Raw genomic sequence first — 27,146 nt, 5'->3', positions numbered from 1 at the left:
CCTGAGTAGTCCATCCTCTGTGTCTCTGACCTCATTTCCTCCTACGATCAACCTCTATCACTCTACTCCAGCCACTATGGATTCCTTGCTGTTTCTCAAATAGCCCATGTCCCTTCTGGAAGAGGATATTTGCCTCTTTCTTCTGCCTGAAAGTGTCTTCCTTTCTTTCCACTCCTCATCTAGTTAACACTACTCCTCCGTTAGATCCCATCCGCCTCCTCTTGGAAGCCTTTCTTGACCACCTCCCGGGGGCATGTCTGTCTTGTTCACCATTATCTCCCCAGCACCCAGCACAGTACCTGGCTTATAATACCTGCTCAGCAAGTAGTTGCTGAGTAAATCAATGAAGAAAGGTCTCAGGAGGCGACAGGCAGGTGGAACTGTTAAAAAATTTTATTAAAATGTCCAAGAAGTACATTAATATCCACAGTGTCAGATACCACAGACCCACAGAACACTGCAGCTCACAGCAAAACCAGCAGAACCCGAAGCTGTTCACGCGCGCACACACTCACACGCATGCCACGCACGCGGCACACGCAAACACACGCACATCCCAAAGGGAAAGACTAAAAGACAAACCACCCACTTTAGAAAAGACCATAGCCCCCTCCCACCAGGGAGCTGGGTGGAGGCCGAGCAAGGGACTAAGGGGGCCAAGGGCAGGGAGCATAAACCAAGCCCCCCCCTAAAAAAAAGTTGCACCCCCAAGCACCACCCCCAAAGGAAAATTATTTTATGACATGAATTATTGAAGATGTGTTATTATATTTTTAAAAGCAAAAAAAAATTATCAAAGCAAGAAGGCAAATGTACATCCCTGGGCTTTCTCTATAACTATAAGGTGGAGCAGGAGATAATGTCTATAGCGGGGAAGACTGAAGACCATGGTCAAGGATAAGGGTCTAGTTTGCACTTCTCAATCTTTTCCTAAATCTGCCTGTGCATATGAGAGAGTATAATTATGCTTCAGTCCATTCCCCCAAAGTAAAAGCGATGTTTGGAATCAGACAGATGAAGGACCAAATCCTTTCTCCTGTCTTGGCTGTGGATTCAAACCAGTGCCTTTCTCTTCTCTGAGCCTCAGTCTTGTTATGTGTAAAATGGGGAAATAATAGTTCCAAAATCACTGGGCTGTTGAGAAGATTCAAGGAGATAGTGTGGGAGTCCTTAGCACAGTATAGACTCCATAGTTGTCGGCTATGATTATTCCTTCCCAGGAGGAATATAGGCTCAATCAACACATTTCTTTCTCTACTGAACCCTTGGACCATCTACTTTCTTATTTTTCTTTCTTGCAGAGGGCCATTCCCCACTGTAATTTTTAACACAGATCCACAGACTTTTCCCAGAGGAGAGGAGTTCAGAGGGGACAAAACATGAAGGATACCATGGGGGTTTTCCCTGCCAGAGATCAAGGAGCTGAATCCTGGCCTCTGGCTTGGAGAACTATTTTACAGGTTGCCAATTGGGGGAACAGATTTAGTCAGTGCTTTCCCACTTAAAAGATTTTTAAAAAGCAATGAGAAAAAATGTGTGTGTCTCTATGTGTGTGTGTGTGTGTGTGTGTGTGTGTGTGTGTGTGTATTTCAGTTTTTAACACTGTGCATTTCTCTACAACATGACCGCAGGAAGATGTTACTACTTCAAGTTTTAAGCATTTCTAGTCCACCAGGCAATGAATGAAGACAGGGATGGGGCAAGAGTGGGGGCAGGACCCAGGGCAGGGGCACTACCAATGTCTCTGGAGGGACGGGGATGGGCACTGAGCTAGAAAACTTGGCACCTCCTTGATCCAGGAAGGAGGTTCTTTGTCTCCCTGAGAGATGGAGGGGGAAGAAATCTGGGCTCATCAAGCCCTAAACATCCTCTCATCTGTTTGTGTGAGAGAGATTCACCACACGTACAGAACCACCAAATCTCAGCACTGGACTAGACCTGGGAGGGTAAGCAATACACCTTCCTTCTATTCCCGTATATTGCTCTGACTATTCTGACCCCTAACTCTGAGGGCACAGAAGGAGGTTATTCTAAAAACATTCCTAAAATTCAGTACATAGGAGTTCCATACTCCATTTATCCACCAAGACCAGAGAAGGAACTTGCGCTGAAGTCCAGGGTGAAGGAAGACAGCTGTCAAGTTCAAGCAGTGTGCTTCTATGGAGTTTTCTATTCCCAAAGCCAATGACCTTAACTAAAAGCTTCAGCCTGCATTTAGTAAACCTGCACATCTGACAGTTTACTAAGCCTGATCTTCTGGTGTGAAAAGCAATTCCTTAGTGTGAACCCAAACATACACTCTTGCACCTTCATCAAAGCCTTATTTCAACAACTGGTAATCAGCCTTGCCAACAAAAGACTTAACCAATGCAAAGAATGATCTTTGCTGATTGTGCTTCCCTTCACTGGGAGATGGTCCCAGAGTTCAGCCTGATTAGAACTGACTTTTCAGATACATGGCTATGCCTGCCAAGAGGACCTTGTGTATGTAAGAAAGAGGAGAGAGGAGCTTTTTACAAAGGATTGTGGAGGCGGGGGGGGTGTGGTTTGGGGCTCAGGGACTTCCAGACCCTCTTGTTTTTCTCTGGGCTCTGTCTCCCCAGGTGAAGGCTCCGGGGAAGGTGTGGGAAAGGGGTTGTGCTTCCTTTTGCCTGGTTCTTCAGCAGAAATTCCCTTCTTCCTTCTCCCAGTCCTCTGCTGGGTGTTTCTTGTGTTTTCTGCGCTCCTTGTGCGATTTATGGTGGTGATGCTGGTGATGGTGCTGGTGGTGGTGATGGTGTCGCCGCATCCGATGGGACCGTCTGGCTGCAGGGAAGTGAGGGAGGACAAGGAAGTGGCAAAAGGTGGTGAGAGGCGGGTGGCCTGATATAGCGAACCTCTTCATGGGAAGGAGAAATGAAGGAAACACCAGGCAGGCTGGTAAGTTCTCATTTATCTGCAAGGCTGCATTATCAGGCATTCAGCCAGATGAAAGTGTGTAGCAATATGATGGGGGTTTTTTGTTGGTTTGTTTGTTTTTTGCTTCTAAAATTTTTGTTAATGTTCATTTATTTTTGAGAGAGAGAGACAGAGCGCAAGTGGGGGAGGGGCAGAGAGAGAGAGAGAGAGAGAGGAAGACACAGAATCCAAAACAGGCTCCTGGCTCTGAGCTGTCAGCACAGAGGCTGACGCGGGGCTCGAACTCATGAACTGTGGGATCATGACCTGAGCTGAAGTCAGAGGCTCAACAGACTGAGCCACCCAGGCGCCCCAGTAATATGACATTTTAATTGGAGACTACAAATAACTGGAAACCTGCGTTGGGGTGTCTGGGGAGAGCCACTTACGTTTGGTGCAGACGATTTGGGGCTGGTCCCACTTGCCATTGCTCCGGCATCGGATGACGGCCACATGGTGCTGGGTAAATCCTTCATCACATTGGTATCGTACAGTGGCATGAACATTATACTTGGCCTTGCGAGCACCAATGGGTGAGGCATTCTGTACTGCTGGAGGGGGACCACACAGCACTGGAGACAGAGAAACCACTGGTAAGGGAAGTGACCATCAAGTCTGGGGCTGAACTGGTTTCTTGGGAATAATTATACCCATCAGCAGGTCCTGCTCTTTACTCAATTGAAGTGACAGCGTCTGTCTCCTCTACCTAACCCAGGAGATCCTTAGGGGCAGGAACCTCCTGGACACATCCCATCCTTCTTAATCCTTACCCATGATAGCAATGAAGGTGGGAGATAAGAATAATATGAGTAAAGGAAAGGAAGAAAGGACATGAAAACTGTCACGGACACATAAGTAAGAATAAACAAAAGTATAACAGAAAGGTGGACACGAGAACGCATATAAGTGTTCCCTTAATATGTAAAGAGCTCTCGCAAATCAATAAGACCAACAAACCTATAGAACGTTATGCAAAGGAGGTGAACTTGCAGGTCACAGGAAAATAAATACATCCAAATAGCTTATGAACCTATGAACAGTCGGTTATTCTCATCCTTAAAGGCACGCAAACTCCCCTAACAAGTAGATCTTATTTTTTCACCGCCCAGATGAACAAAGAACAAAAGATTTGAGAACACACAGAGTTGGCAAAGGTCGGGGGGGAAAAAATGGGCACTCTCACACAGCACTGTGGTGAAAATGGGGCAGGGCTGACTTGCATTTGCACATTTAAAGAGAACAAGGGCCCCGTGAAAGGCAGAGGCAAGTGGTGGGGAGGGTATCGGCATACCTGTTCCCTTCTTACAGACGTAGGGGAGGTTGTAGTTACAGGGAACGTCGTTCCAGCGCCCGCTCTCATGTGCAACCATCACCACACAGTCCTCCCCACCCGCGAAGAAGTTGTCAGGCTGGTTCATCCGCCAGTTCTCGTATTGCTGCAGGAATAGGGAGCAGAGAGGCTCAGACTCTGTCACTGCTTACTGCAGGACTCCCCTGGCCAGCCTACTCAAACTTGAAGGACTCAGTGTTTCTATCTCTACAACGGGCACCGTTCTGCCGGATGGTGGCCTCCACTGCACCCGGAGTCACCCCTCCTCTGGCTGCAAGGCTGCAGTGCCCTCTTCCTTGGCCCTCCTACCTGCTTCCTTCCTCCCTGACAGTCTAATTTTCCACCTAGGTCACTCTGAGATAAATAGTTGAGCAAAGGTCCAGGAGGGATTCCCGGAGAATACAAGCGGATAGCTGAAGACTCAAGGGTAGAAATGATGCAGGAAGGGAACAGAATTCCAAGCAGAGGGAACAGCTAGCCCAAAGGCCCAGAGGCAGGGCGGTGCTTATCCTGTTTGAGGAATAGAACAGAGGCCAGTGGGGCTGGAGCTGCTGGACCGAGTTGGGGTATGGTGAGTGTGGGTGGGCAAGGGCCAGTTTTTGCGGTAGAGGAGGTGGATTTTTTTTTTTTTTTTTATTTTAAAGCAGGCTCCAATGCAGGGCCTGAACTCACAACCCCGAGATCAAGACCTGAGCTGAGATCAAGAGCCAGATACTTAACCAACTGAGCCACCCAGGCGGCCCGAGGAGGTGGACGCTTTGAAACTGTGGTAAAATACATATAACGTAGAACTGACCATTTTAACCATTTTTAAGTGTCCGGTTCATTGGCATTAATAAGATCCACAATGTTGTGCAATTGTCACCACTGTCTAATCCCAGCACCTTTTTGTCCCTTCAAACAGAAACTCTCTCCCTATTGGCGATCGCGCCCCATTCTGCCCTGCCCCCAGCCCCTGGCAACCACTGATCCACGTTCTGCCCCTGCGAGTTTGCCTATTTTAGATACTTCACGTAAGCGAAATCATACACTCTGTGGCCTTCTGGCCTTCTCCACCGAGCAGGTTTTCAAATTTCATCCGCATGGGAGCACATATCAGCTTTTTACCTGAATAGTATTCATCGTCTGGATGGACCACATTTTGTTCATGTATTTATCTTTTGATGGTCATTTGTGTTGTTTCCACCTTTTGGCTACTGTGACGAGTACTGTTGTGGACACGAGTGGACAAATATCTGAGTGAAAGACCTTCTTTCTTCTTTGGGGTATCTACCCGGGGGGCGAAGTTTCTGGGTCATGTGGCAATTCTGTGTTTGACTTTAACTTTTTGTGGGCCCGCCAGACTGTGTTTCACCGCAGGAAGAGGTGAATTTTTATCCTGAGAACAACAGAGAGCCTGAGAGGACTTGAAGCAGGGAGAATCCTGATCTATGATTTTGAAAAGGTCCCCATGTATAGGTTTTCCTTTTCGGGTGGACACGTTCTGTAACCAGATGGAGGCGATGGCCGCACAACATTGTGAAAATACTAAATGCCACTGAATTATACGCTTTAAAATTATTAATTTGGGGGCACCTGGCTGGCTTAGTCGGAAGAGCATGCGACTCCTGATCTCCAGGCCATGAGTTCGAGCCCCACGCTGGGTGTAGAGATTAGTTAAATAAAACATGTTTCAAAGGGGGCACCTGGGTGGCTCAGTCGGTTAAGTGCCTGACTCTTGCTTTCGGCTCAGGTCATGATCTCATCGTTCGGTTCCTGAGATCGATCCCCATCCGTGCTGTCAGCAAGGAGCCTGTTTGGGATTCTCTCTCTCTCCCTCTCTCTCTGCTCTTCCCCCAATCGTGTGCTCTCTCAAAATAAATAAACATTTTTTTTTAAAAAAAGAAAACTTTAAAATGGTTAATTCTATGTTATATGAATTTCACCCCAATTTTTTAAAAAGTCCGCCTGGCTGCCAGGTGGAGGGGCTAGAGGGTAGGTAGCAAGCGTGTGTTTTGGAAGGTGGGGCTTGGGGGGCTGCTGCAGGGGTCCCGGTGAGTGATAAGGGAGGCTGGTCAGGCAGGGGGCTGTAGGGAAATGGGACTATCTTAAAGTCCAAGGCTGGAGGACCCAGCAGCGAGCAAGAGGAGACCTCAGGCCCTAGTCCTACGTTTATAACTTCAGTCACTGGGTGGGCCGGGTGTTTACAGGGCTGGGAAGTCAAGGGTGACCTGGAACTTCGCTGAAGCTCCTTTCCCAATCTCAGAGCCACGAGGAACTTTCATGGTTGATTTGCACAAGAGGGTAAAGTCAGGCCAGAGCACAGAGCCCACGCGGCTTATACACATCCCATTGTTCTAGGGAGACCCAAGCCTGGCTCCTGCGACTCACCAGCCCCGTGTTGTCCGTCCACTGGAAATCCCTCTCCACGATCCTGTCATTCAGGCCGATCCAAGTGTTTTCACGCCCAAAGCCTGCGAGGTGGGGCATCCTGAGGGCTGGGTGCCCACCCCTCCCCCAGCCTAGGCTGTGGGCCGGAGGAGGGGTGGAAGGTATGGGAGGGGAGGACCCAGCCCCTCCCCCAGCCTCTGTGTGGGCTGAAGGCAGTGTCCCCCCTCCCCCTTCCCAAGCCGATGAGGGTGGGAGGGGCATGAAAAGGGCTGGAATTAGGCTCCAGTCTTGCCACGATGAGTGGCTTAAACAAATAGCCACAGGAAGGAATAAACAGAGACTCATCAGGTTTTGCAGAAATTAGAGTAAGGGATAGGAGGGCCAGCAGGCCAGGCTGGACCAGGCAGGCGGGTGAGACCTAGTGAGGGAGTCAGTCACTGAGTGCCCTCAAGGATAAGCATATGTTTGATTACATTGAGGGGAAAAAACAAAAATGAAAGAACCAGGGAATTAACAAATGAAAGAATTAACAGGGGATGGGATGGGGGAAATGTGAATCATTGGATGGATGAACAAGTGGCAGAGGGATAATGAATAAATCAATCAATGCCAGATTTAATGGATGCAACACTCTTTTTCTAGATTTATGCAGAGCTCCTTCCTCATTTCATCCCCCACGTCACAGACGCTTCTTCATTGCCCTCTTTCCCCTGGCTCCGTTTTACTTGTCATCAGTGCACTTAGGACCAGCTAAATTATAGTATAGACTTATTTAATTAGATATTTACTTGTTTGCCTCTAGCCCTTACAAGAATGTCAATCCCTGCAGACAGGACAATATGCGTCTCACTCACTGCTGTGTCCCAATGCCCGGAACGGTGCCTGGCACATAGCAGAAACTCAGTAAATATTTGGTGAGTTAATGAATGAAGTGAAGTATGAAATAACAAGTGAATAAATGGACACATGAATTCAAGTGGTCAGGGCTAGCATTAATAAACACAGCTTCAGAAAGGTAGTGTCTTCAGGACCCTAGGGGATGCCCTGGCAAAGGGACTGCAAGGGCCACCCCGCCCACTCCAGAGTCCCTACTGTTAATGAAGCTGTGTTCCTCGGGTGAGTGGACGCTGGTCAGGTGGCCCGCTCGGCGGCGGCAGTCCCTCTCGGCGTCCTCCCACGCCCGTCGATGGGCAAAGTAGCGGTAGCAGTGGCCCTGGAACTTGTGCCAGCCGTGGTCACAGCCCTCTGTGTCTGGGAGGTGGGATGGGAGCGTGAGGGAGACTGGCCTTGTGTCAAGGCCTGCCCTGCTGGTCATGAGCACAGCCAGCGCACCAGAGAGAAGGCCAAAACCAAGGTCACTGTGGGGCCAGATCACCCCTCTTCCTCCCCCCATCCTCCTGAGGCTCTGTCCCCCCACCCTTTTTACCTCTCCCCCCCATATTCACTTCTTTCTCGGTCGCAGGAAGATATTCAACTGAAGATCATTACACCCATCCCTCTCATCCCAACTCTGATGTTTCCTCTGATCTGGCCACACCCTCTGTGTGGACCTGGGAAGCCCTAAAATTTCTCTCCCGGCAAAAGGCTCAAGTAGACATTTCTCCGCAAAAGATATACAGATGGCCAATAAACACATGAAAAGATGCTCAATATGGTTAGTCATTAGGAAACGCGATTCAGAACCATGATGGGACACTATTTCACACCCCCTGGGATGGATAGAATTAAAAAAAAAAAAATGGGGCATCTGGGTGGCTCAGTCGGTTGAGCCTCCGACTCCGGCTCAGGTCATGATCTCACGGTCTATGAGTTCGAGCCCCGCATAGGGCTCTGTGCTGACAGCTCAGAGCCTGGAGCCTGCTTTGGATTCTGTGTCTCCCTCTCTCTCTGCCCCTCCCCCGTTCATGCTCTGTCTCTCTCTGTCTCAAAAATAAATAAACATTTAAAACAAAAATTTTTTAAAAAAGGGAAAATAACAAACGTTGGCAAGGATGTGGAGAAATTGGAACACTTGTACATCGCTGGCAGGGATGTAAAATAGTGCAGCCACTGTGGAAAACAGCCTTGTAGTTCCTCAAAATGTTAAACACAGAATTGCCATACGATCCGGCCATTGTACTACTGAATGTACACCAAAAAGGATGCGGGGAGAAAAAAGGAAAACGTTGTCCAAACAAAAACTTACACACGAATGTTCATAGTGGCACTATTCATATTAACCACAAGGGGGAGACAACCTAAATATCCACCAAGCGATGACCGGATAAAGAAAATGTGATATCTCCTTACAATGGAATATTATTCAGCCATAAAAAAGAATGAAACAATGATACACACTATAATGTAGATGAATCTGGAAACCATCATGCTGAGTGAAAGAAAGCAGACACAAAATGACACATAGTGCATGACCTCATTTATATGAAACATCCAGAACCAGCAAATCCATTGAGACAGAAAGTAGATTAGTGGTTGGTTACCAGGGGCTGAGGGAGATGGAATGGGGAGTGAGTGCTAATAGATATAGGACTCCTTTTTGGGGTGATGAAAATGTCTTGGAAATAGCTAGAGGTGGTGATTGCACAATATTGTGAATGCATGGAATGCCACTGAGTTGTACATTCTAAAAAGGTTAATTCTATGTTACGTGAATTTTATCCCCAAACAACAATTTGTCATCTGTTCAACTCACGGCCACAGAAACAAAGATGGAGACCTGAAGCATATGTGAGAAACACGTGGCCCAGCAACCAGCCCCCTCTTGGTACTGTTTCTGGGGTCTCGGTAGAGACTCACCTTTCTCGCAGAGGCTACCCCCGTAGCTGGGGAGGCAAAGGCAGACGAACGTGTTGACCTCATCAATGCAGGTGCCTCCGTTCTCACATGGGCTGGAGACACAGTCATCAATATCTGGAGGAGTGGGACTGAGTTAGAGGTCAGCCTCCCCTTGGCTCCCAGTCCCCACAAGGAACCAGGCAGAAGATGAGGTCATGGTCCTACCATCCATCCTGGACCTGAGTGAAGCAACGGTGGTCTGCACAGATGGCCCAATGACTCTGGAGGCCAAGGGGGTGGAACCTCAAACAATTAGCATGAATTAGCATTAATGAGAGCAGATGCCACTGGGCCAGCTGAGAGCCACAGTGTGTGGAATGCTCCACTGGCCTTCAGAAGAGTGAAGGTTATACTCTGGCAAACAGACTCCTAGAATGTTGAAGATGGAGGGTCCTACCAGAATGTGGAACTTGGGGAAACTGAGTTCCATAACATTTGCAAGGACTTGCACAGAGGCACAAAGCTGTTTGTAGGTGGAGCTAGAAATCAGTTGAACTAGATATCAGTTGAGCTCTCATTCAACCAATTTCTGTGTAGATTGTGCCTGAGTGACTTGGGCAAGTCACTTCCCATCTCTGGGACTCATTTTCGTTTTTGCAAAATGGTGATAATAATAGCACCTCCTCAAGAGTGGTTGTCGGTGGAGGGTCCATGGAAGAGCTCACGAAATTACATTGCTTATATTTATTGTTATAATTCTATAATTAGTATGGTTGTGAAATGAAATAATGTGCAGGGCTCAAGATTTATGTCATTTATATTTATTGTTAAAATTTCCTAATTTGTCATATTCCCTGTGTTGGGCTTTGGGGCTAAGAAGAACCCCCTTGGATCAGGGAGGAATCTGAGCCTTATCATTTGTCTTTTCCTCTCATCTCTGCCTGGTAGTGATGGGTGGCAGGACACCTGAGCCATGGTACCCAGGACAAGAGCTCAGCTGTTTGGTGCTGGTTCACCTAACTGGGACTGAGTTACTGGATCCAAAGAAAGGGGGAGGAGAAGGGAGCATCTGAAGCCGGCATTTTATCCCTCAGTCCTCATGGGGATGGCTGCTGAGGTAGACCCCAGGGTTCTGATCCAAACAAGTCTAGGTTCAGATCCTGAGTCTGGGGCACTCACCAATCTCACAGTTCTCCCCGGCGAAGCCCTGGTCACAGCTACAGCCGTACATGGTGCCGTTGGCTTTACAGGTGCCCCCATGCAGGCAAGGGTTGTTCTCGCAGGGATCCAAGGGGGCTGCAGGATGGACAGGCAGTGTAGAGAGGAGGCAGGCCACCATGTCATCTGCCTTCCTGGCATCCAGACCTAAGACTCCCCCAAACCCTCTCTGTGGAGTCCCTCCTATAACTTCCCAATAGGCAGTTGCGGTTGTCAGTTTCCTCTTGCATTCTCCTCTAATGAGGAGCTTATTCCTTTCAGGAACTGCCCCAGAGCATCTGCGGGCCACTCTGCTTATGGAAACAGACTGTAGTGAAACTGGCTTCCTAAAGCTTCTTTTGGGAAGTCTCCCAGAACATGGATTTAAGTGCTTCCCTGACTTGTCCCTCTCTTCTGGACATGGCCTGATGGCCACTGCACTTCTCACAACTTGGAGCACAGAGGTGGAGGTAAGGTCCCAAGTAGGGTATGAACAGCACTAGCAAGAGTGAGAACTATCACCTCCTTCATTCTGGTGGCTCAGTCTTTTTTGATGCAGTGGTTGGGGAGGTGCTGGATTATTGTAGTTATAATCACGGGCTCTAGAATCAGAGAGGTTAGGTCAATCCCTGACTCTGCCACTCATTAAGGACCCTGGACAAATTACTTCTCTGAATTTCAGTTGCCTCATCCACAAAATAGAAATCAAAACAGTTCATCCCTCTCCCGGTCTTGACCATAACGCCATGTCCAGCTCTGTCTATATCAGCTTGAGGCATCTTCAGAGGTCTCAGCATTGCTCTGTATGGATTTGGCACTCAGGGAGCATTGAGGAGTATGTGTCCTTGTCCCCCTCCCCCACCATTTCCCCCCTCAGCTGGGCTTCCCTGGAAGCAGTTGAGTCTCCCCTCCCCATCTCAGAGGCCCCGATGCCTTGGTGGGTGGTCTCCACCCTGGAGCCTGGAAGGCACAGAGCGAGAATTCTCATCCTATCCCAGCCAACCCCCATCCCTTATCAGGGCAGCGTCCAATCCTCCACTGCATAGATACCAGAACCAAGGCCCAGAGAAGAGCAGGGCCTGGCTCGAAGCCACACAGCAGAACAGTACAAGAACCAAGACTGGCCTCCCAGGCTCTGTTCTGGAAGCCCAGTTTAAGGTCCCCCTCTCCAACTCCTATAACCTAGAATTTGTTTCTGAATTTGTTTCTTGGCCCAAGGCCTCACAAGATATTAAGATGGTAATAAGCAGTTGCCTCCTCCCTGGTCTGATCTCTACCGTCTGATCTCTGTTCTCCCTGTAGTCGCCAGAGGTAGCCTATGTAAACCTGAGTTAAATCATGTCCCTCCTCTGCCTAGGTCCCTCCATGGCTCCCCCAATACCCTCAGAGGAAAAGCCAAAGTCCTCACTGCAGCCCATGGGACCCTGTGTGATTTTTTCCCAACATCTCCCTGCCCTACCTCCTCCTCTCTTCCCCTGGCTCATTCTGTTCCAGCCATACTGGGGTTGCTGTTCTCCTACATGCCAGGCAGAGGTCTGCCTCAGGACCTTTGTACAGGCTCTTCCCTCTGCCTGGAATGCTCTTCCCCTAGATCTCTGCATGGCTCCTCCCTCCCCCCTTTCAGCCTTGCTCAAGTTTCATCTGGTTAGAGAGGCCTTTCTGACCCCCCTTCTAAAACTAGAAAACACCCATGGGCATCCCCCACCCTTTGGTTTATTTTTCTCTTTTGCCCATATCACTTTCTAACTTCCAATGTAATTTGCTTATTTACTAAGATCATCATTATTTGTCAGCACCTTCCCCCAGAGCAGTGATGTTCCACACGGCAGCCATATATAGCTATTCAAGTTTAAATTCAAATGTAATAAAAGTAAAAATGCAGTTTCTCAGTCACGCTAACCACATTTCAAGGGCTCAGTAACCACACATGGCTGGTTGCTCCCATATTAGACAGCATAGCTCCAGAACATTTCCATCACTGGGAAAGTTCTAGAATGTTGCCCTAGAATGTCAGCTTCCACAGGACAAGGGACCTGGTCTCAAAATGGGGCCTGAAACACAGCGGGCACTCAATAATTGCTCATTAACTGAATGAAATGGAGATAGCTGCTGGCCCTTCTGTAGCGGTTGGAGCCTGTCCCAGGGGTGGTGGGCCCAGAGGGGCCTGGGGCTGGTGTATCTGTCCCTGCTATCACCCCTGCACGTGTGTGCACACGCCTGGGGCTGCTGGGTGCTGGGACGCGTGAGCCCCGCCAGGTGCCCTGAGCTGCTGACACCTACCCACGGGCTGGCGGTGACTCAGTCGCTCACTGGTGCTGCATTTATTTTTGGCTTCATTAGCATTTCTGCTACAAGCAGGCGGGTGGGTAGGCGCCTGGGTCTCCCCCAGCGTTGGCTGCCTCCCTCCACCCAGGCTGCCGCTGGCTTCAGTCTAGAGCCAAGAAAGCAGCAAAGTCCAAGACAAATCCAGCTGTAGTCTTAGGGGCTCCACCCAAAGCACTTTCCTTAGCACCCCTATATATGGTTGTCCTCCCACCTCTCTGTTCACCCCTTTCTAGCTCCTCTGGCTTGGAGCTTCCTTCCCTCTGCCCATCCCGCCCACCAGTCTCTTCTCTGCTCCTTCCCCGGATGAGCTCACCCCCTCCTCAAGACCTCAGGCGATTGTTTGTTACACCAATGAAATATGCATTGTATGACCTAGTGTTTGAGACAGACTGTTATCAGATGGCCTGGATTCAAATCTTATCATTTACACTCCTCGGGCTGCAAGGTTCCGCACAAGTCATCTGACTTCCCTGTGCCTCAGTCTCTCCATCTGTAAAGTGAGGATCTTACTAGAACTTGTTCCACAAGGACATCATAAGGATTCACCAAGTTGGTTGCAGTAAAGTGCTTAGAACAAGCCAAGCATGCAGTCTTCACTGACGCTTGCGCCCCTGCCCAGGGTCTGCTTGCCTCCTGGGCATCTAAGAAAAAAGGCTGTAGTCCTGGAGACGGCCCCGGAGGTGACAGGGTGGGCCGGAGGTGACAGGGTGGGCGACGAAACCCTGCATCTGCTATTTGCATTGCCACTACACCTTGCCTTCAAAAAAAGGAGCAAGTGTAAAACCAATTGTGTTAATAAGAGTGTTTTGCAACTCAGAATAAGTGTTTTTTAATTAGCTGCTGCTGCTTTTTTTTTTTTTAAAGCTCAATTGACCAAAAAAAAAAAAAAAAAAAAAAGCCAAAATTTGCAGGCTGAGCTAGTGGGCAGACCTAGCCCCAGGGAAACAGGGCATTTGGCTTTCTCTGGACTCCACTAAGCACAGAACAGTTAAGGCTTCCACAGACCTGGGCTCTGATTGAAGCCTGGCCACTGGCCACTGACTAGGAGGCAGTCATACCTCCCTAAGCCTTATTTTGCTTTCTATAAAACGGGGGTGATGTCCACCCCTCCTGCCCCTTCCCAGCACCCACTTTCCCTGTGGCTCGAGGCCCCCCCTGACGATCCACCATCACTGAATCCCAGCTGCAATTCCCACTTGAACAGAAAGCCCTCTTTGTCACGCTTCCTCCCTCCAGCCCCGCGTCGGGGTGCCTGTGTCCAGCTCTGTCTTCCCAGACTGAGGCTTCACTGAAGGCCAGACCCCAGTATTGCACAGCACCGTCTGGCTCAGAGTGGACATGAACATGATTTATCCCCCAAATCAAACTCCACCCAACGCCTCGTTATTCCCCCCTCGCTGTGCATCAAAACTAAGGTGCAACTTCACCTCCTGGCCTTTGCCCAGGCTGGTGTTCCAGCCCAGGTTCCTGGTCTCTTCCAGGAACACCCTTTCCGCAATTCAACTCTGCCTAGTGAGCTCCCATCTCCAGCATCATCCCCTGCTAGAAACCTTCCCAGGCCCCCCAAAACAATCCTTCCTCCCAGATCTGGGCGCCCCAGCCCCTGTCCCCAAGCCCTGACAACAGCGGGCTGGATGAGGTCACAAGCTTTGAACTCACCCTCCTCTGTACTTCCATTTGCTGGGGTCCCTGGCAGGGTCGGCTCTTCTCCACTCGCTGCCTCCTCCCAGAAGCCCTCCACACCTGGGCTCCCTGAAAGGACCTCCAGCTCAAACTCCTCTGGGCCCAGGGAGGCCGGCAGTGGGGTGCTGGGAGAGTCACCCGGCACTGTAGGCTCTCCTGAGGAAACTGAGACAGGCTTGTCCGTGCTGGCTGCCGTTGGTGTCCAAGGAGGAAAAACAGGCTCCCCTGGGGGGCTGCTGTCCTGTGAAGGGGCCAAGGCTCCCAGTATTCCCTGGGTCACCATCTGGCCCTCCGGCTCTGGATGGGGTTGGGAGCTCGAGGAGGCCACTGTGGACATGGCCAGGACTCCAGCCTTGTCCCCTTGGTCCACGGACATGAGGGACATCACTACGCTTGAATCCACGGCCACTCGAGGGCTCAGGGTGGGGCTTTCAGCTCCCTCAACCACATGGGATCCAGGTGCCCAAATCCCACCAGCATCACTGGGGGCCAGTGTGGCCGTGGAATCTGTGGGCCCCACCACGGCTTCTCCATTTATAGTGGCCCAAGGCTCCAAACTTGGGGTGACCCCAGGAATCAAGAGGACTCTAGAAACACCCGAGGGTGCAGATGGGGGGTGGGAGTCCAGCCCTTCACTGTGCAGTGAGGGCCACGTGCCCTGTGCCTTGTCCGTGGTGGCCTGAGCGCCAAAAGTGGGGCTTTCTGCTGTGCCGAAGACCCCAGACTCAGACCCCGAGGTGTCTCTCACTCCCGTGGGCTCGGTGGCAGTCTCAGTGGCGGCGAGATCTTCCGCCATATTCTTGTCCACAGCAGCTTGTGGACTGGATCTGGGGTGCTCAGCTTTGCTGGGCCCAGGAGGGCTGGTCCCCCCAATTTCTCCCAAGTCGGCCCTGGGAGAGTTAGGACTGGCTTGTGTGTCTGTGGCTGTCTGCAAAGGAGCTATTGCACTTCCTGCTCTGTGGCCGCTGACTGTCGGGGGTGTGGCCTCTCTACCCTGTCCTGTGGGGCCTGAGGAGAGGGGCAAGGAATGCATTTCTGGATAGATAGGGTCCTGGGGGACAGCCTCAGTGTCTGAGGCAGGGGAGGGTGGTACAGAAGCCACGGCCTCACTATTGGCCTCACTGTTGGCCTGCGTGGGGAGGGGCGTCGGGTTTGGATGAAGCCACAGTTTGGGGGCACGAAGCATGGCCATGACAGGAAAGTCTGGGGAAGTGACCATGGGGGATACCTCCCAGGGGGCACTGCTGGGACCCTCTGAGGGGTTGGGTTCTAGGGCAGTGACCTGTGAGGGAGACCCGGACAGTTCAGGAGCGGCTGGCCTCACACTGGGGCCCTTGGCTTCCTCTAGTTCCAGGCCAGCAACGCTGCTGGGGCCTGGGACGCTGGGTGGGGCCACGGTCGGGGGCCACAGCCAGGGCTCTGGGGGGCTCCTGCCACCAGGGGAACCTGCAACAATATCAACAAGAGTGATTCTAATCTCTCAGCAGTTCCTTCTGTGGAGTCCCGTTGGCTCCCAGGCCCAAGGAGGAGGGGGTTTCTGAGGCTTGGTGAGGCCTAAGGACCCAGCTGGGGTTTGGAACCTCTTCCCCTGTCCTCCTCAGACCCCCAGGCAGGTCCCACCTCTCCCTTGGACCCCACTCACCAGCTCCAGGCACATCCACTTCATTGGTCAGCACAGCCCAAGGGCTTTGGCTCCGGCTATCCCCTGAAGCATCTGTGGCTCCTGTGACCAGCAGAGGCTCCACGTGATTCCCAGCAGCCTCTGGGGTCAGGGCCTGGGTGCTGGCCTCAAGCCCCACCTCCAGGCCTCGGTGGGGTTCCTGCTGCTGGAAGTGGCGCCCATTCAACCCTTTAAAGCGTCCCCTCCTCCTGGGCACGGGGCCAGTTGGAGTCGCCTCCGTGTGAGCGCCCACTGCAGTGCTGGGGCTGCTAGGGCTGGGGGCCACTGTGCTCGGCCACACCTCTTCAGCCTCCCGGGGGGGCCTTGAGGCTAGCACGAAGCCTCCAGGAGCAGGGCTGCGGGTCGCCTGAGACTCCTGCTTCTCTGCCAAGATCAGAGGCTCTTCTTCCCCACTGGATACTAGAGGCTCCTGGAAGTCAGGGGTGACCATCTCTTCCCCAGTGCTGGGTTCCACTTCTTGGGCTGGAGGCCCTTCTGCCGACAGAATCTCCCCCTCATCCCCAGATGAGGGGGTCTCTGGGTCTCCATGTGGTGGTGTAGGATGATGAGCTGTGGGAGAAAGCCGAAAAGGTTGTGTTAGGAAGGTTGGCCAGGAAGTTCTGCCTGAAGTCTACCCCCACTCTAGCATGCTGCAGCGTGAACCGTCTGTGTCTCTCTGTTTCTCTGTGCCCCTCTGTCTCTAAAATCTCTGCGTGGTTTCTGGGATCCCCTAAACCCAGAGAGAGGAAGGTGTGAAGTTAACACTCCTACTGTTCAGGCTGGGGCCCACTGTCAAGGTCAGTCAGCTGGTCATGGGGAGGGGTCAAGAGACAGCTAGGTTCCTGGGTAAAGCTCAGGCAGTGGCCAATTCTCATGGGGGCAGGTCAGACCTGGACCATAGCTTCTCCCCCAGGGGGAAGAAGCTCCTAATAAGCGTGGCCTTCCTACAAAGGGATTTTTTTCTCTCTTACACATTAGTCTTAGGTCCTTGGAGTCAGGTTCCCAGCTTCTGAAACTTTGGTCCCACTCCAAGGACTAGGGTCATCCCTAGTCCCTGGAGGTGTGGCCTTGCCTTGGGGCCGTGGCTAATGGAACAGCACTTCCTCCTCCGGGGATGCTTATGCACAAGGCTCCAGCTAAAATATGCTCCACTCAGAAGCGTGTCTTTCAGGGACCTTAAGAGATACAGCTCACTCTCAACGGAACTTCCCCGCCAGAGTTTGGCCTTTTCGGGCCCCGATCCTACCCCCAGGGCGGGGCTCCTAGGGAAAGGGGCGTGGGCTTCACCGAGGGCATGGCTTATCTCAGAGCGTATTTCCAAGGATGTCTCTCCTCTGTCTGGGCTCCGCCTCCACTAGAAAGGAAAATTCCCAGGGGCGTGGCCTTGACCTGGATGTATAGCTTTGGGGCGTGGCTGCCAGGGGACGCACCTTCCAGGGGCTTGACCTTACACGCACCTCGGAAGCAGTAGGCATCGAAGCGCGCTCCGGGCGCCGGGAAGCCAGTGCGGTTGGCGAAACGGTAGACTGTGCGCACGCCGGGGGTTGGGCCGCCGCAGCGCCGGCGCGGCGTCTGGATCGGGTAGCGCACGCTGCCGTCGGCTAGCCAGCCCGGGTCGCACTGGTCCAGGCCCTCGTGCCAGGCCAAGTGCAGCTGTCCCACCGAGGCTAGCGCGGCGCCCTGGCGGCGGCACTGGGCACGCGCGCCGGCCAGGGTCAGGCGGCGGGCCGGGCCCACATAGAAGACCTCGCCTGCGGGAAGGCGCGAGCGAAGGTCAAGCGGGCCTGGGGAATTCTCCCCTGAAGCCCGGGAAGGGGGTCCCACTCTGAACTCCAGCCTGGCCGGGTTTGGGTGGTGGCTAAACAAGGCGGCGATAGCCGCCGCTGTGCGCACCCCCGCCCGCGCTGTGGTCTTTACCTCTCAGGCAGTGCTAGGAAGAAGAGGGCCTTAGCTTCTTTTTACAAATGAGGTAACAGGCCTTTGAGTGTGTTGGGCTCCAGAGAAAGGAAGGATCTTGGCGCGGGGAGGGGGCTCAGAGAGTAAGAGAAGGGTAGGAATAGGGAGAGGGGCCAGGGAGGGGGAGAGTCTCAGAGAAGAGACAGGGCCTCAGAGAGAGGGAAGGGGCACAGGGAGGGAAGGAAAGCTCAGAGAAGGGTGAGCCCAGATATTGGCTGCAGGTTTATAGAGGGATGAGACTTAAGAGAGCTAGGCAAGGACTTAGGGAGGGATGGGGGCTGGGGAGGGTAATAGGTACTCAGGGAAGTGAGGGTGGGGGGTCCTGCCAGCCCCAGACTTACCCCCCAGCTCACGGGCAAAGCAATACACATCGTAGAGTTCCCGTGGGTCGCGCCTCCCATAGCTCCTCACCCCTGGAAGGCTGCTACGGTCGCCATAGCAACCAGGACGGGACTGGGTGATAGGATACCTGACAAGACAAGGAGGGGGTCCCTCTCAAATATGTGCGCCTGGGGCCCCCAACGACCATCTTTCCCCAGGGGCTAGGTCTCCATGTCCCAACCCTGTGTACCCCCTCACCGAACAGTGCGGTCAGAGAGCCACCCGGCGTCACAGTTGTCAAAGCCATCTTCAAAGGCAGCCTGCAGGTGCCGTGGGGCTGCAATGGTGGCTGAGCTGAGACGGCAGGCCTCCTGGGCCTCTGCGAAGGTCAGTGCATAGCGATCCTGGGCTGCCCGGTAGTGGAACACAACACCTGTTGGGGAACATCCAGGATAGGGGGCTGACTTATGCTGCAATCTTCAAGAACTGACCTCCTTCTTGCAGAATGCCCCTTCTCCCAGTTTGATAATAATAAACCTGCTCCCCTATGCTGCCCTGTACCATGCCAGACTGATATGACCCCATTTTTAAATAAGGAAATTGGTAACGATGACCATAAAGGGCTAAAATGTGTCTAATGTTTACCATGTAGAAGGCATTTATAAGCAAGATCTCAATGAAATCTTACAACAACACTGTGATTATCCCCATATCCAGAGGAGAAAACTAAGGCTCAGAGACGCTGAGGCACACGTTCCATTCCACACAGCCAGTATGAGGCACAGCCAAAATTCATAACCAGGATGCTCTGACTCCAAAGATAGCACTCTTCATGCCTAGGGTTAGACCTTGGAGGTGACAGGAGGCATGGAGAAGAGGGAGATTCTTCCTTTTAAAAATAAAGTACATGCTGGGGTGCCTGACTGTCTCAGCAAGGTAAGCATATGACTCTTGATCTTGGGATTGTGAGTTCAAGCCCCACGTTGGGTGTGGAGATTACTTAAAAATAAAATCTTAAAAACAAAAACAAAAACAAAGGAATTAAGTACATGTATTGATAGGGAAAGCACAGGTGGCAATGGAGATCAAGTCGTTCTTGCCCAGCCTGGGAATGGAGTCACAGAAGACTTCCTAGAGGAGGTGACTTGTAAGCCAGGATGGGAAGCACAAATAATGGGCTCGCTGTGACTCAAATTCTGATTTAGGATGGAAGAAATGGCTGAGCAAGACAAAGGAATGAAACATTCGATTCCATTTTATCAAACTCCGAGCTCCTGGAAGACAGTGGCTGCATCTCAGTTATGATTATGTTCCCAGCACCAGACTAGCATGTGGTAGGTAGGTGCTCAACACACGTTCAGTTGAATGAATGAATTGAACAATCCCAGAAGTAGATTTTACTTCCTTCATCACTTATCGGTTTTCTTCAAGGTGTATCAGTTTTGAGCAGCGAGGCCGTGTAAAAGGGACAGTTGGCTGACCCCATAAAATATGCAGTGAGACACTGTTGGGAGGGAGAACACTGTGCTCCAGGACAGGTGGTTCAGGGATTTGCCCATGGCCAGCATAGGTCAAGGTAAATCGACTTCCCAGCAAGAACCCACAGGATGTTTTACACACAACAACCCATTCATTTGTCAATTGAGTCATTTGTCAATTACCTATGGAGCGTCTACTGTGCCACCCCTGTGCTAGTAGGACTTTGCTTTAATAATTAAAAAACTTTTTGTTTTGTTTTGTTTTGTCCACCTTGATCAGTTAGGAAAAGAGAAACACTGGCTATTTCAACAGAAAGAATTTAATACAGGAGTTGGTTAAACAGGTATTTGAGGACTGTTACTTACTTAATATATATTTTCAGTTGGCTATGAAAAGAAAACCTCACTCTTATTTAAAAAAAATCATTTTATTGTAAAAGGAAATTTGTATTCCTATTTTATTTTTTTAAAGTTTATTTATTTTGAGAGAGCGAGCATGAGAAGGGAAGGAGCAGAGACAGAGGGGGACAGAGGATCCAAAGTAGGCTCCACGTGGACAGCAGAGATCCCATGTGGGGCTTGAACTCACGAACCATGAGATCATGACCTGAGCCAAAGTTGGATACATAACTGACTGAGCCACCCAGGTGCCTTTGTATTCCTATTTTTAAACAGAAAGTCAATATCCTTTGTCTTATGTGAAAGTACGTAACCATGAAAGGGACTTATAATAAGGTTAGGAGGGGCGCCTGGCAGCTCAGTACGTTAGGCATCTGACTCTTGATTTCGGCTCAGGTCATGATCCCGAAGTTTGTGGATTGGAGCCCCACATTGGGCTCTATGCTGACAGTGTGGAGCCTGTTTGGGATTCTCTCTCTTTCCCTCTCTCTTTGTCCCCCCCCCCCCTCACTTGCATTGTCTCTCTCTCTCTCTCTCTCTCTCAAAATAAACTTTAAAAAAAAGCTTATGAAATCCTATAAAATACTGTGGTCCACAATAGATGGAGCCAGAAGCTGCCTTGTCTTAGCTAAAAGAGAGAGAAGTATTAAAGAAAGGGTAGCACTGGAGGAGACTCTCTTTGGGACTTTACTTTGTCAGAAGAATTGAAAGGGAATCATTGTTCAGGGAGTGATTTCTAAGGTGACATTCTGTGGGTGAGCTTCAGGCTCAGCACCTCCCCTCCCAGCCTTGTCCTCTCCCCTGTCCTCAACTGACCTGTCACCTCCAGGGGCACGAGGTCCTGCTCATCCTCTATGCCCCTCACCACCTGGCAGCGGTAGAGCCCAGAGTCGCTGGCTCTCAGTGGTCCCAGTAGTAGCGTCGCGTTGGCCCGGTGCCGGGGGTAAGCAGGCAGTGAAACACGTCCCTGCCAGCCCTTGGCCACTCGAACCACATTGTCCTTGGCCACCAGAATAGGCAAGTCCTGCCGCTGGCCTGATGCAGTCCGCACCTTGGTCCACTTGATCCGAGGGGCTTCTCGGCCTGCATCTGGCCATGGTCGCAGGGTGAAGAGACAGGGCAGGGCCACTAACTCTGCCAGCGCAGCCCGAACCAACCCCGACCCCACCTTCTGCATGTGGAGCCCCTTGTTGGCGGCAGCAGAGGCAGCAGCAGTGGCATCCTGTGTGCCTGGGGTGGAGAAGGTGGAAAGAGGACCTGACTCAAAGACAAAGACCAGCAGAGACTGCTATTTCTCTCACTTTACTGGTAAGGAGACTGAAGCCAGAGAGGTTAGGTTGCCTACAATATCACAATGCAGTGAACAGATCTGTGATGTGCACCCCAATCTGTGAGCAAAAGTGGAGTCACATGCCTTCATAGCGGTGCATCCACTCAAAATCCAGACCCTGGCTGCCAGGGATTTGACTCTGTCGCTGACTCACTGTGTGGTCATGGGAAAGTCGCTTAACCCCAAAGTCCAGGAAGAAGCAGCCATTAGGAGGAAAATGTGTTTGAGGAGTACCTTCTTGATAACAGGGGCACTTTATACATAGCGATAGCTCATTTGATTTTCATAACCATAGGCAGAAGTAGCCATGTCTCACTGTCTTTTTGGAGGGTTGAGGAAACTGAGTCTCAGAGACATCATTGTACTTGCCTAACCACAGAGCAAATCAGGGGGCATTTCCAGTGCCTGGGCTTTTAACCATCACTGGGGAGATGCCAGGGAGAGTTATACATACCTTATGTCTATTGCCCCGCCCATGACAGGCATCACTAATCAATCTCTGCACTGTTTTCATTTTTTCTCTCTCTCTTCAGCTCAGCTCAGCAAAACAGTGAGAGGCAGGAACCTCCAGCCTCTGCTGGCAATGACTAAAAATAACCTCTCAGGTGTCTTGTTCACTTTTGACTATTCAAAGACCTTTTTCATCTATTCTCATTTTATTCTCCAGACCAAGCCAGGGAACCAGCAGGAGAAAGCTCTAGAGTTAAAAAGCTGCCCCATCCTGTCAGTCCCCCAGAACCCAACCTCTCCCACCCCACAAGCTAACTCACTCTGTTCCCCAGCCACAAACAGCAGCATCTGGAGCATCAGGAGGCCCAAGGCCCAGACAGACGTGGCCCTCATCCTGGACCTGGAAAAAGATGGAGACAGAGGGAGAATGGGGGTGAGTACAACCCACCCAGTTAGTGTGGAAGGACCAAGTCTCCCCATTCTACAGACCTAGAAACAGACTCAGAGAGGCTAACGTGTCACTCAACGTCACACAGTCAGCAAGCAAGGGTTAACCCAGGATCCAAACCCAGGACCGACTGACTTGAGAATCCCAGCAGTGAAGTTTCACAGTCAGAAGTAAGGGTGTTAAAGAGAATCAGACCTGGTATTGTCTATCTGCCTGTTCCTTGCTGTGTGACCTTCAACAAGTAGATTAGCTTCTCTGTGCCTCAGTTTCTTTGTAGGTTAGCTAGGGATAACATCAGGTAGTTGGAAGGAATAGATGGGTAAATACAGTCAATATGTACAAAATGCCTAGAACTGCCTGGCATGAAAGAATAGATTTGAGCTGTTTTTTAAAAAATGTATTTATTTAATCTCTATGCCCAACGTGGGACTCGAACTCACAACCCTAAGATCAAGGGCCACATGCTCTTCTGATTGAGCCAGCCGGGTGCCCCTGAGCTGTTGTTACTACTATTATTGACCTTAACACAGCCAAGATCAAAATCCCATCTTTCATGTTGGCCTCACCCATAAGACTAGGATTCCAGGAGGGCAGTAGCCAGTCCCAGTCAGCCTGAGGTCCCCAGTCCTCGCAGTAGGCTGGCCTCCAAGCCAGCCTTTAATCTGGGTTTGCTGACTGACACGATTCTCAGCTTCAATTCCAGGATTTGGTTGTCGCCAAGATTCTATTCTTGGTTTCCGGGATTTTTGAGAAGCTGCCAAGTCCCAGCTGGAGGAAGGGGCCTCACCCCTGCCCACCCCACCCTCCTCCTGACTTCATACCACCTGGCAAAGATGCCTCCTAGGTCCACAGAGAAACTCCAGTTGTGGGTCCAGCCTTCTATAGGGGTTGTGGCCCTCAGACATAAAATGGACAATTACTGAGTGCCAACTGTAAGGCCCAATCCAGGCACCGGGACACAGCCGTGCCCTCCCAGGCCTCACATTCTTCCAGAGACCAGAAACTCTGGGGAGATAGTCCCTCCCCAAAGCCTCACAGCCCCTCTGTACCACTCCCCTCACTGGGGCTCAGGAGGTGGGGACAGATGGCAAGTTAGGGCATCCTCTAAAAATCTAACTCTTGCAGCCTCCCCCAATAAAAGAATAGCCCTGAGGAGGGGAGTGTAGATAGCATCCAGCATGGGGGCTGTGGAGGAAAGCTGGTCCCATTCCCAGTGCTCTTTCCCTGCTCCCAGAGTCCCTACTGGGAGGCCAGCCGGGGCCCTATCCGTGGTGCTGAACTCTAGGGAGGCAAAGCAATGACATGCCCACTTGGTCTCCTTGTCTTCCTCTGGCAGCGGCACCACAGCTTCACCTGGGACCCAGAGAGGGCTAGCAGTTTGCCTAGGGCTGCACAGCGGATCAGAGGCCAGACCTCGGGATGGTGCCCCCAACTACCAACCTGTAAACCTCAGCAACTTCTGCCTCCATTCCCGGCTGTCCTCATTTCTCCCCCTTGGAATCCTGAACAAGTGCAGGATCCTCTGATGGCTGTACAAGGCCTGACGAGGAGGACCTTAGGAGGGGGTGAGTTCACAGAATTCATACACACACACACACACACACACACACGTACGCACACACTTTGTATGGTTAAAAGGACAGACTACATTCAGGGGCACCTGGCTGGCTCAGTTGGAGGAGCATGTGACTCTTGATCTCAGGGTCATGAGTTCAAACCCCAAATTTATTTAAAATTAAAAAAAAAGCTCTGCCTCTTTCTATACATTGTATGACCCTAGACAGGTTGCTTCATTTACGGTGAGGATGGGATGAGCAAAGACTTCTGGGGTGCTAGAAATGTTAAATTAAAAAATCAGCTTTTTGTATACAAAGCCTCATGTACACATGCAAATGTACAGAGGTGATCCAACACAGTGACAGTTTCAGGTGCACCCTCCCCCGCACACACATACCCTCCCAGAGGCACTCTGTTCCCTCCGCTTGCACCCTCACACACCCACACCCCTTCTCTTAAAATACTTCCTCCCTAGAGCAGCCAGAGGTGAGCATTTACACAGCTGTCTGGGGCTTGCCCCCTCATGAATAATGCATAAGCCTCATGCATATGCAACAGGGGCCTGTGGGGCATTGGAGGAGGGGCGGTGCTGAAGGAGGGTGTGTGTGTGTGTGTGTGTGTGTGTGTGTCCCTGTCCCTGTCCCTCCCTCTGACCCACCTCCTGTCTCAGTGGGCACTGAATGTGGGTGTGTTGGCCAGCAGGCATTTTTGTGTGCCTGGGTGTGTGTGTCGGGGTGCTGTGTCCAGGCAAGGATGTGAAGTTGTGCCCTGTGATGTGTGGATGTGTGCATCGGTGTGCAGCAGCTCTGTGCGCTGCGTGGAGCATAGGGGACCCACTGTGGTCTCTGGATGTGTGGGTCCAAGTGCCCCTCCGCAGGGGCCGTAAGCACATGTGTCTGTTTCTGGCCTCGGAGTCAGGGCATATTTGTGTGTATGGGCATGATCGTGGAACTCCTCAGAGGAGAACTGAAGCCAGGCTCAGTAAACCATCTCGGGATGCCCTTTGGGGACCTGAACCCCAACATCTCCCCTATTAGCACCCCAACTCTGCACAAAGACCATATCTCACACCCCCATGCTTAGGGTCCACACTGCCAATCACATGGAGAGGAGCCCCTTGCTGTACATGCAGCCACACAACCCCAGACTCAGAGCCTGGGAGACACGCGCGCACACACAGATTCACAGTGACATTAACAAAGAGAGACAATATGGGCACTTACAAGGCAGGCAGCATGTCTTCTGCACAAAGACACACACCCACAGTCTGAGCCTCCCCATATAAACCCCTCGATGAGGCCATACCGTCAGACACAGTTTCTCACAGACACTCACACATGGTGATGCCAGCCCCTGGCACAGACCAGGCTGGATAAATGTGGCCTTGGTGACTGGTGGGCACACATCATTTTGCCACCTGGTGATGTGGCCCCTGCCACAAGTTTCCTGACAAAGACACAACCTCAGTCGCATTAGACTCACAGAGGACCCCAGACTCCCCATGGACACACAACCTCTCTCAGCATGGGGTAGACACACACACACACACACACACACACACACACACACACACAAAGCCCCTGCCTCTGGCGGGGGGTGGGGGGGAGGCACCTTCCATTTGCGAATGTCCACAAGCCAGCGAGGCTGCTGGGTTCTGAGGTCCCATGATCTGCCCACCCCTCCCTCCTTGCCCTTCCCCCACGTCCCCCGCTGGGGCCCAGCGCCAACCCTCTCCTTGTCCTGGCTGTCTCCCATTAATGCTGCTGAGAGGAACAAAGCCCCGTGCACAGAAATGGGGGTCGGTCGTTCCTGCCCAGGCTGGGCCCGGGATCCCAGCCCCCTACTTCCCGGTGCCTGTGCCCCCAAACCAAGCCAGGACTTTCACAAGCATCCATATGGGCAGATGGAACTGAAGGGGTGAGGCAAGAGTCTGTGTCCCTCTGTGAGGACACAGTCAGATATGGAGGTGCTGGGAGCGGCCCCCCTCTTTGGACTGGGTGCCCCTCATGGGTCCTAGGGATTCTAACTGGGGTTTTAGGGACTCACACCCAACATTCACCTGGGAGACCCGGTGTGCTCCCTGGGAGAAGAGACACCACCCCAACTCCAAGTCCAAGGGAAGAACAAGGACCACCTTGGGATGGAGCACCCCCCCCCCCCGCCCCAGAACCTCCTCCCTGAATCAGGATGTGGTGACAGGACCTGGGCCAAAAGAAGAGGGAGACTGTAGGGCGCCCCTTCCCCACTGCTGTTCACACTCAGGGAAGACCCCCCTTCCATCGGACTCAGGCTAACCTGGAGGGCCCCCTTCCCCGCTGCAGTCCAGCCTGGATTCCTCCATTCATCTGCAAATTGGGAATCCCCACTTAAAATCCTGGGTGCCTCAGCTCAGATACCGGGATGCCCAGTTATGGAGCCCCCCCCCATATAGCATCTGGATGTCCCCCTCTTCTCTCTAAACTCGGTGTGTCTTCCCTTAGCCTTGGTTCCCAGTGCCCCCTCCCCAATTCTGAGACCCACCCCCAGCCCGGCCCCCTCCCCACCTTGGAATCGTCTCCGCATTCTCCGGACAACCCAAGGATTGACCCCCAAATCCGAGTCCCCCTGACATTCCCAAGCGCCCTCCAGTTTGCGTTCTCTTCCTAACCTGGGTCTCCCCTCCCCCTCTCAGCCCCCCTCCCTGTTCTGGGGGCTTCTCTCTGATCCCAGGCCCCCTCCCCAATCTCGTGCTCGTCTCTAATTCCGCGGATCTCTCCCCCAACGCGGCCCCCTCCCCACGACGGACCCCCCACCTGACTCCTAGCTCGGACGCATCCCGGGGCGGTCGCCCGGCACAAAGGACGCTCCGGCTTGTCTTGTTCGCGCCGGGTCCAGCCCCTGCGCCCTGCGCTCCGCTCGCCCCAGAGCCGCCTCAGCGCTTATAAAGGGGC

The 27,146-nt window shown here is 51.9% G+C and overlaps 1 protein-coding gene across 3 annotated transcripts; it reads right to left on the bottom strand.

The window, feature by feature from the left end:
- Window positions 1-378: 378 nt before the first annotated feature.
- On the bottom strand, window positions 379-27,146 carry NCAN (neurocan). 3 transcript variants are annotated; one of them, XM_045048843.1, is made up of 15 exons: window positions 27,009-27,146; window positions 22,532-22,611; window positions 21,248-21,661; window positions 18,813-18,987; window positions 18,575-18,702; window positions 17,708-18,028; window positions 16,260-16,847; window positions 14,594-16,063; window positions 10,592-10,708; window positions 9,434-9,547; window positions 7,730-7,888; window positions 6,638-6,720; window positions 4,229-4,373; window positions 3,327-3,509; window positions 379-2,805 (listed from the first exon to the last, which is right to left on the bottom strand). In XM_045048843.1, exons 2-15 carry the CDS (start codon window positions 22,602-22,604, stop codon window positions 2,660-2,662), a joined length of 4,116 nt encoding a protein of 1,371 aa, XP_044904778.1. In that variant the 5' UTR covers window positions 22,605-22,611; window positions 27,009-27,146; the 3' UTR covers window positions 379-2,659. The 3 variants fall into 3 exon arrangements, 2 of the variants coding, with proteins under 2 accessions (XP_044904778.1, XP_023103595.2); XM_023247827.2 differs by having other exon boundaries at window positions 17,735-18,028; window positions 27,009-27,145; XR_006591723.1 differs by lacking the exons at window positions 379-2,805; window positions 6,638-6,720; window positions 7,730-7,888 and having other exon boundaries at window positions 3,373-3,509.

Source organism: Felis catus, chromosome A2 (genome assembly GCF_018350175.1).
Source record: "Felis catus isolate Fca126 chromosome A2, F.catus_Fca126_mat1.0, whole genome shotgun sequence".
Classification (NCBI taxonomy): domain Eukaryota; kingdom Metazoa; phylum Chordata; class Mammalia; order Carnivora; family Felidae; genus Felis; species Felis catus.
Note: the sequence above shows the minus strand (reverse complement) of the source record. Positions and strands in the feature narration are given on the sequence as shown.

What these genes read in the sequence shown, in the direction of transcription:
- NCAN (XM_045048843.1), bottom strand. Translation starts at nt 22,604, where the DNA reads ATGAGGGCCACGTCTGTCTGGGCCTTGGGCCTCCTGATGCTCCAGATG. An exon ending in AAATGGAAGTACAGAGGAGG is followed by an intron (nt 10,709 to 14,593) that starts GTGAGTTCAAAG and finishes TCCATCCTGCAG; the next exon opens with CCCCCTTGGATCCCTGCGAG. An exon ending in CGGGGAGAACTGTGAGATTG is followed by an intron (nt 9,548 to 10,591) that starts GTGAGTGCCCCA and finishes CCACTCCTCCAG; the next exon opens with ATATTGATGACTGTGTCTCC.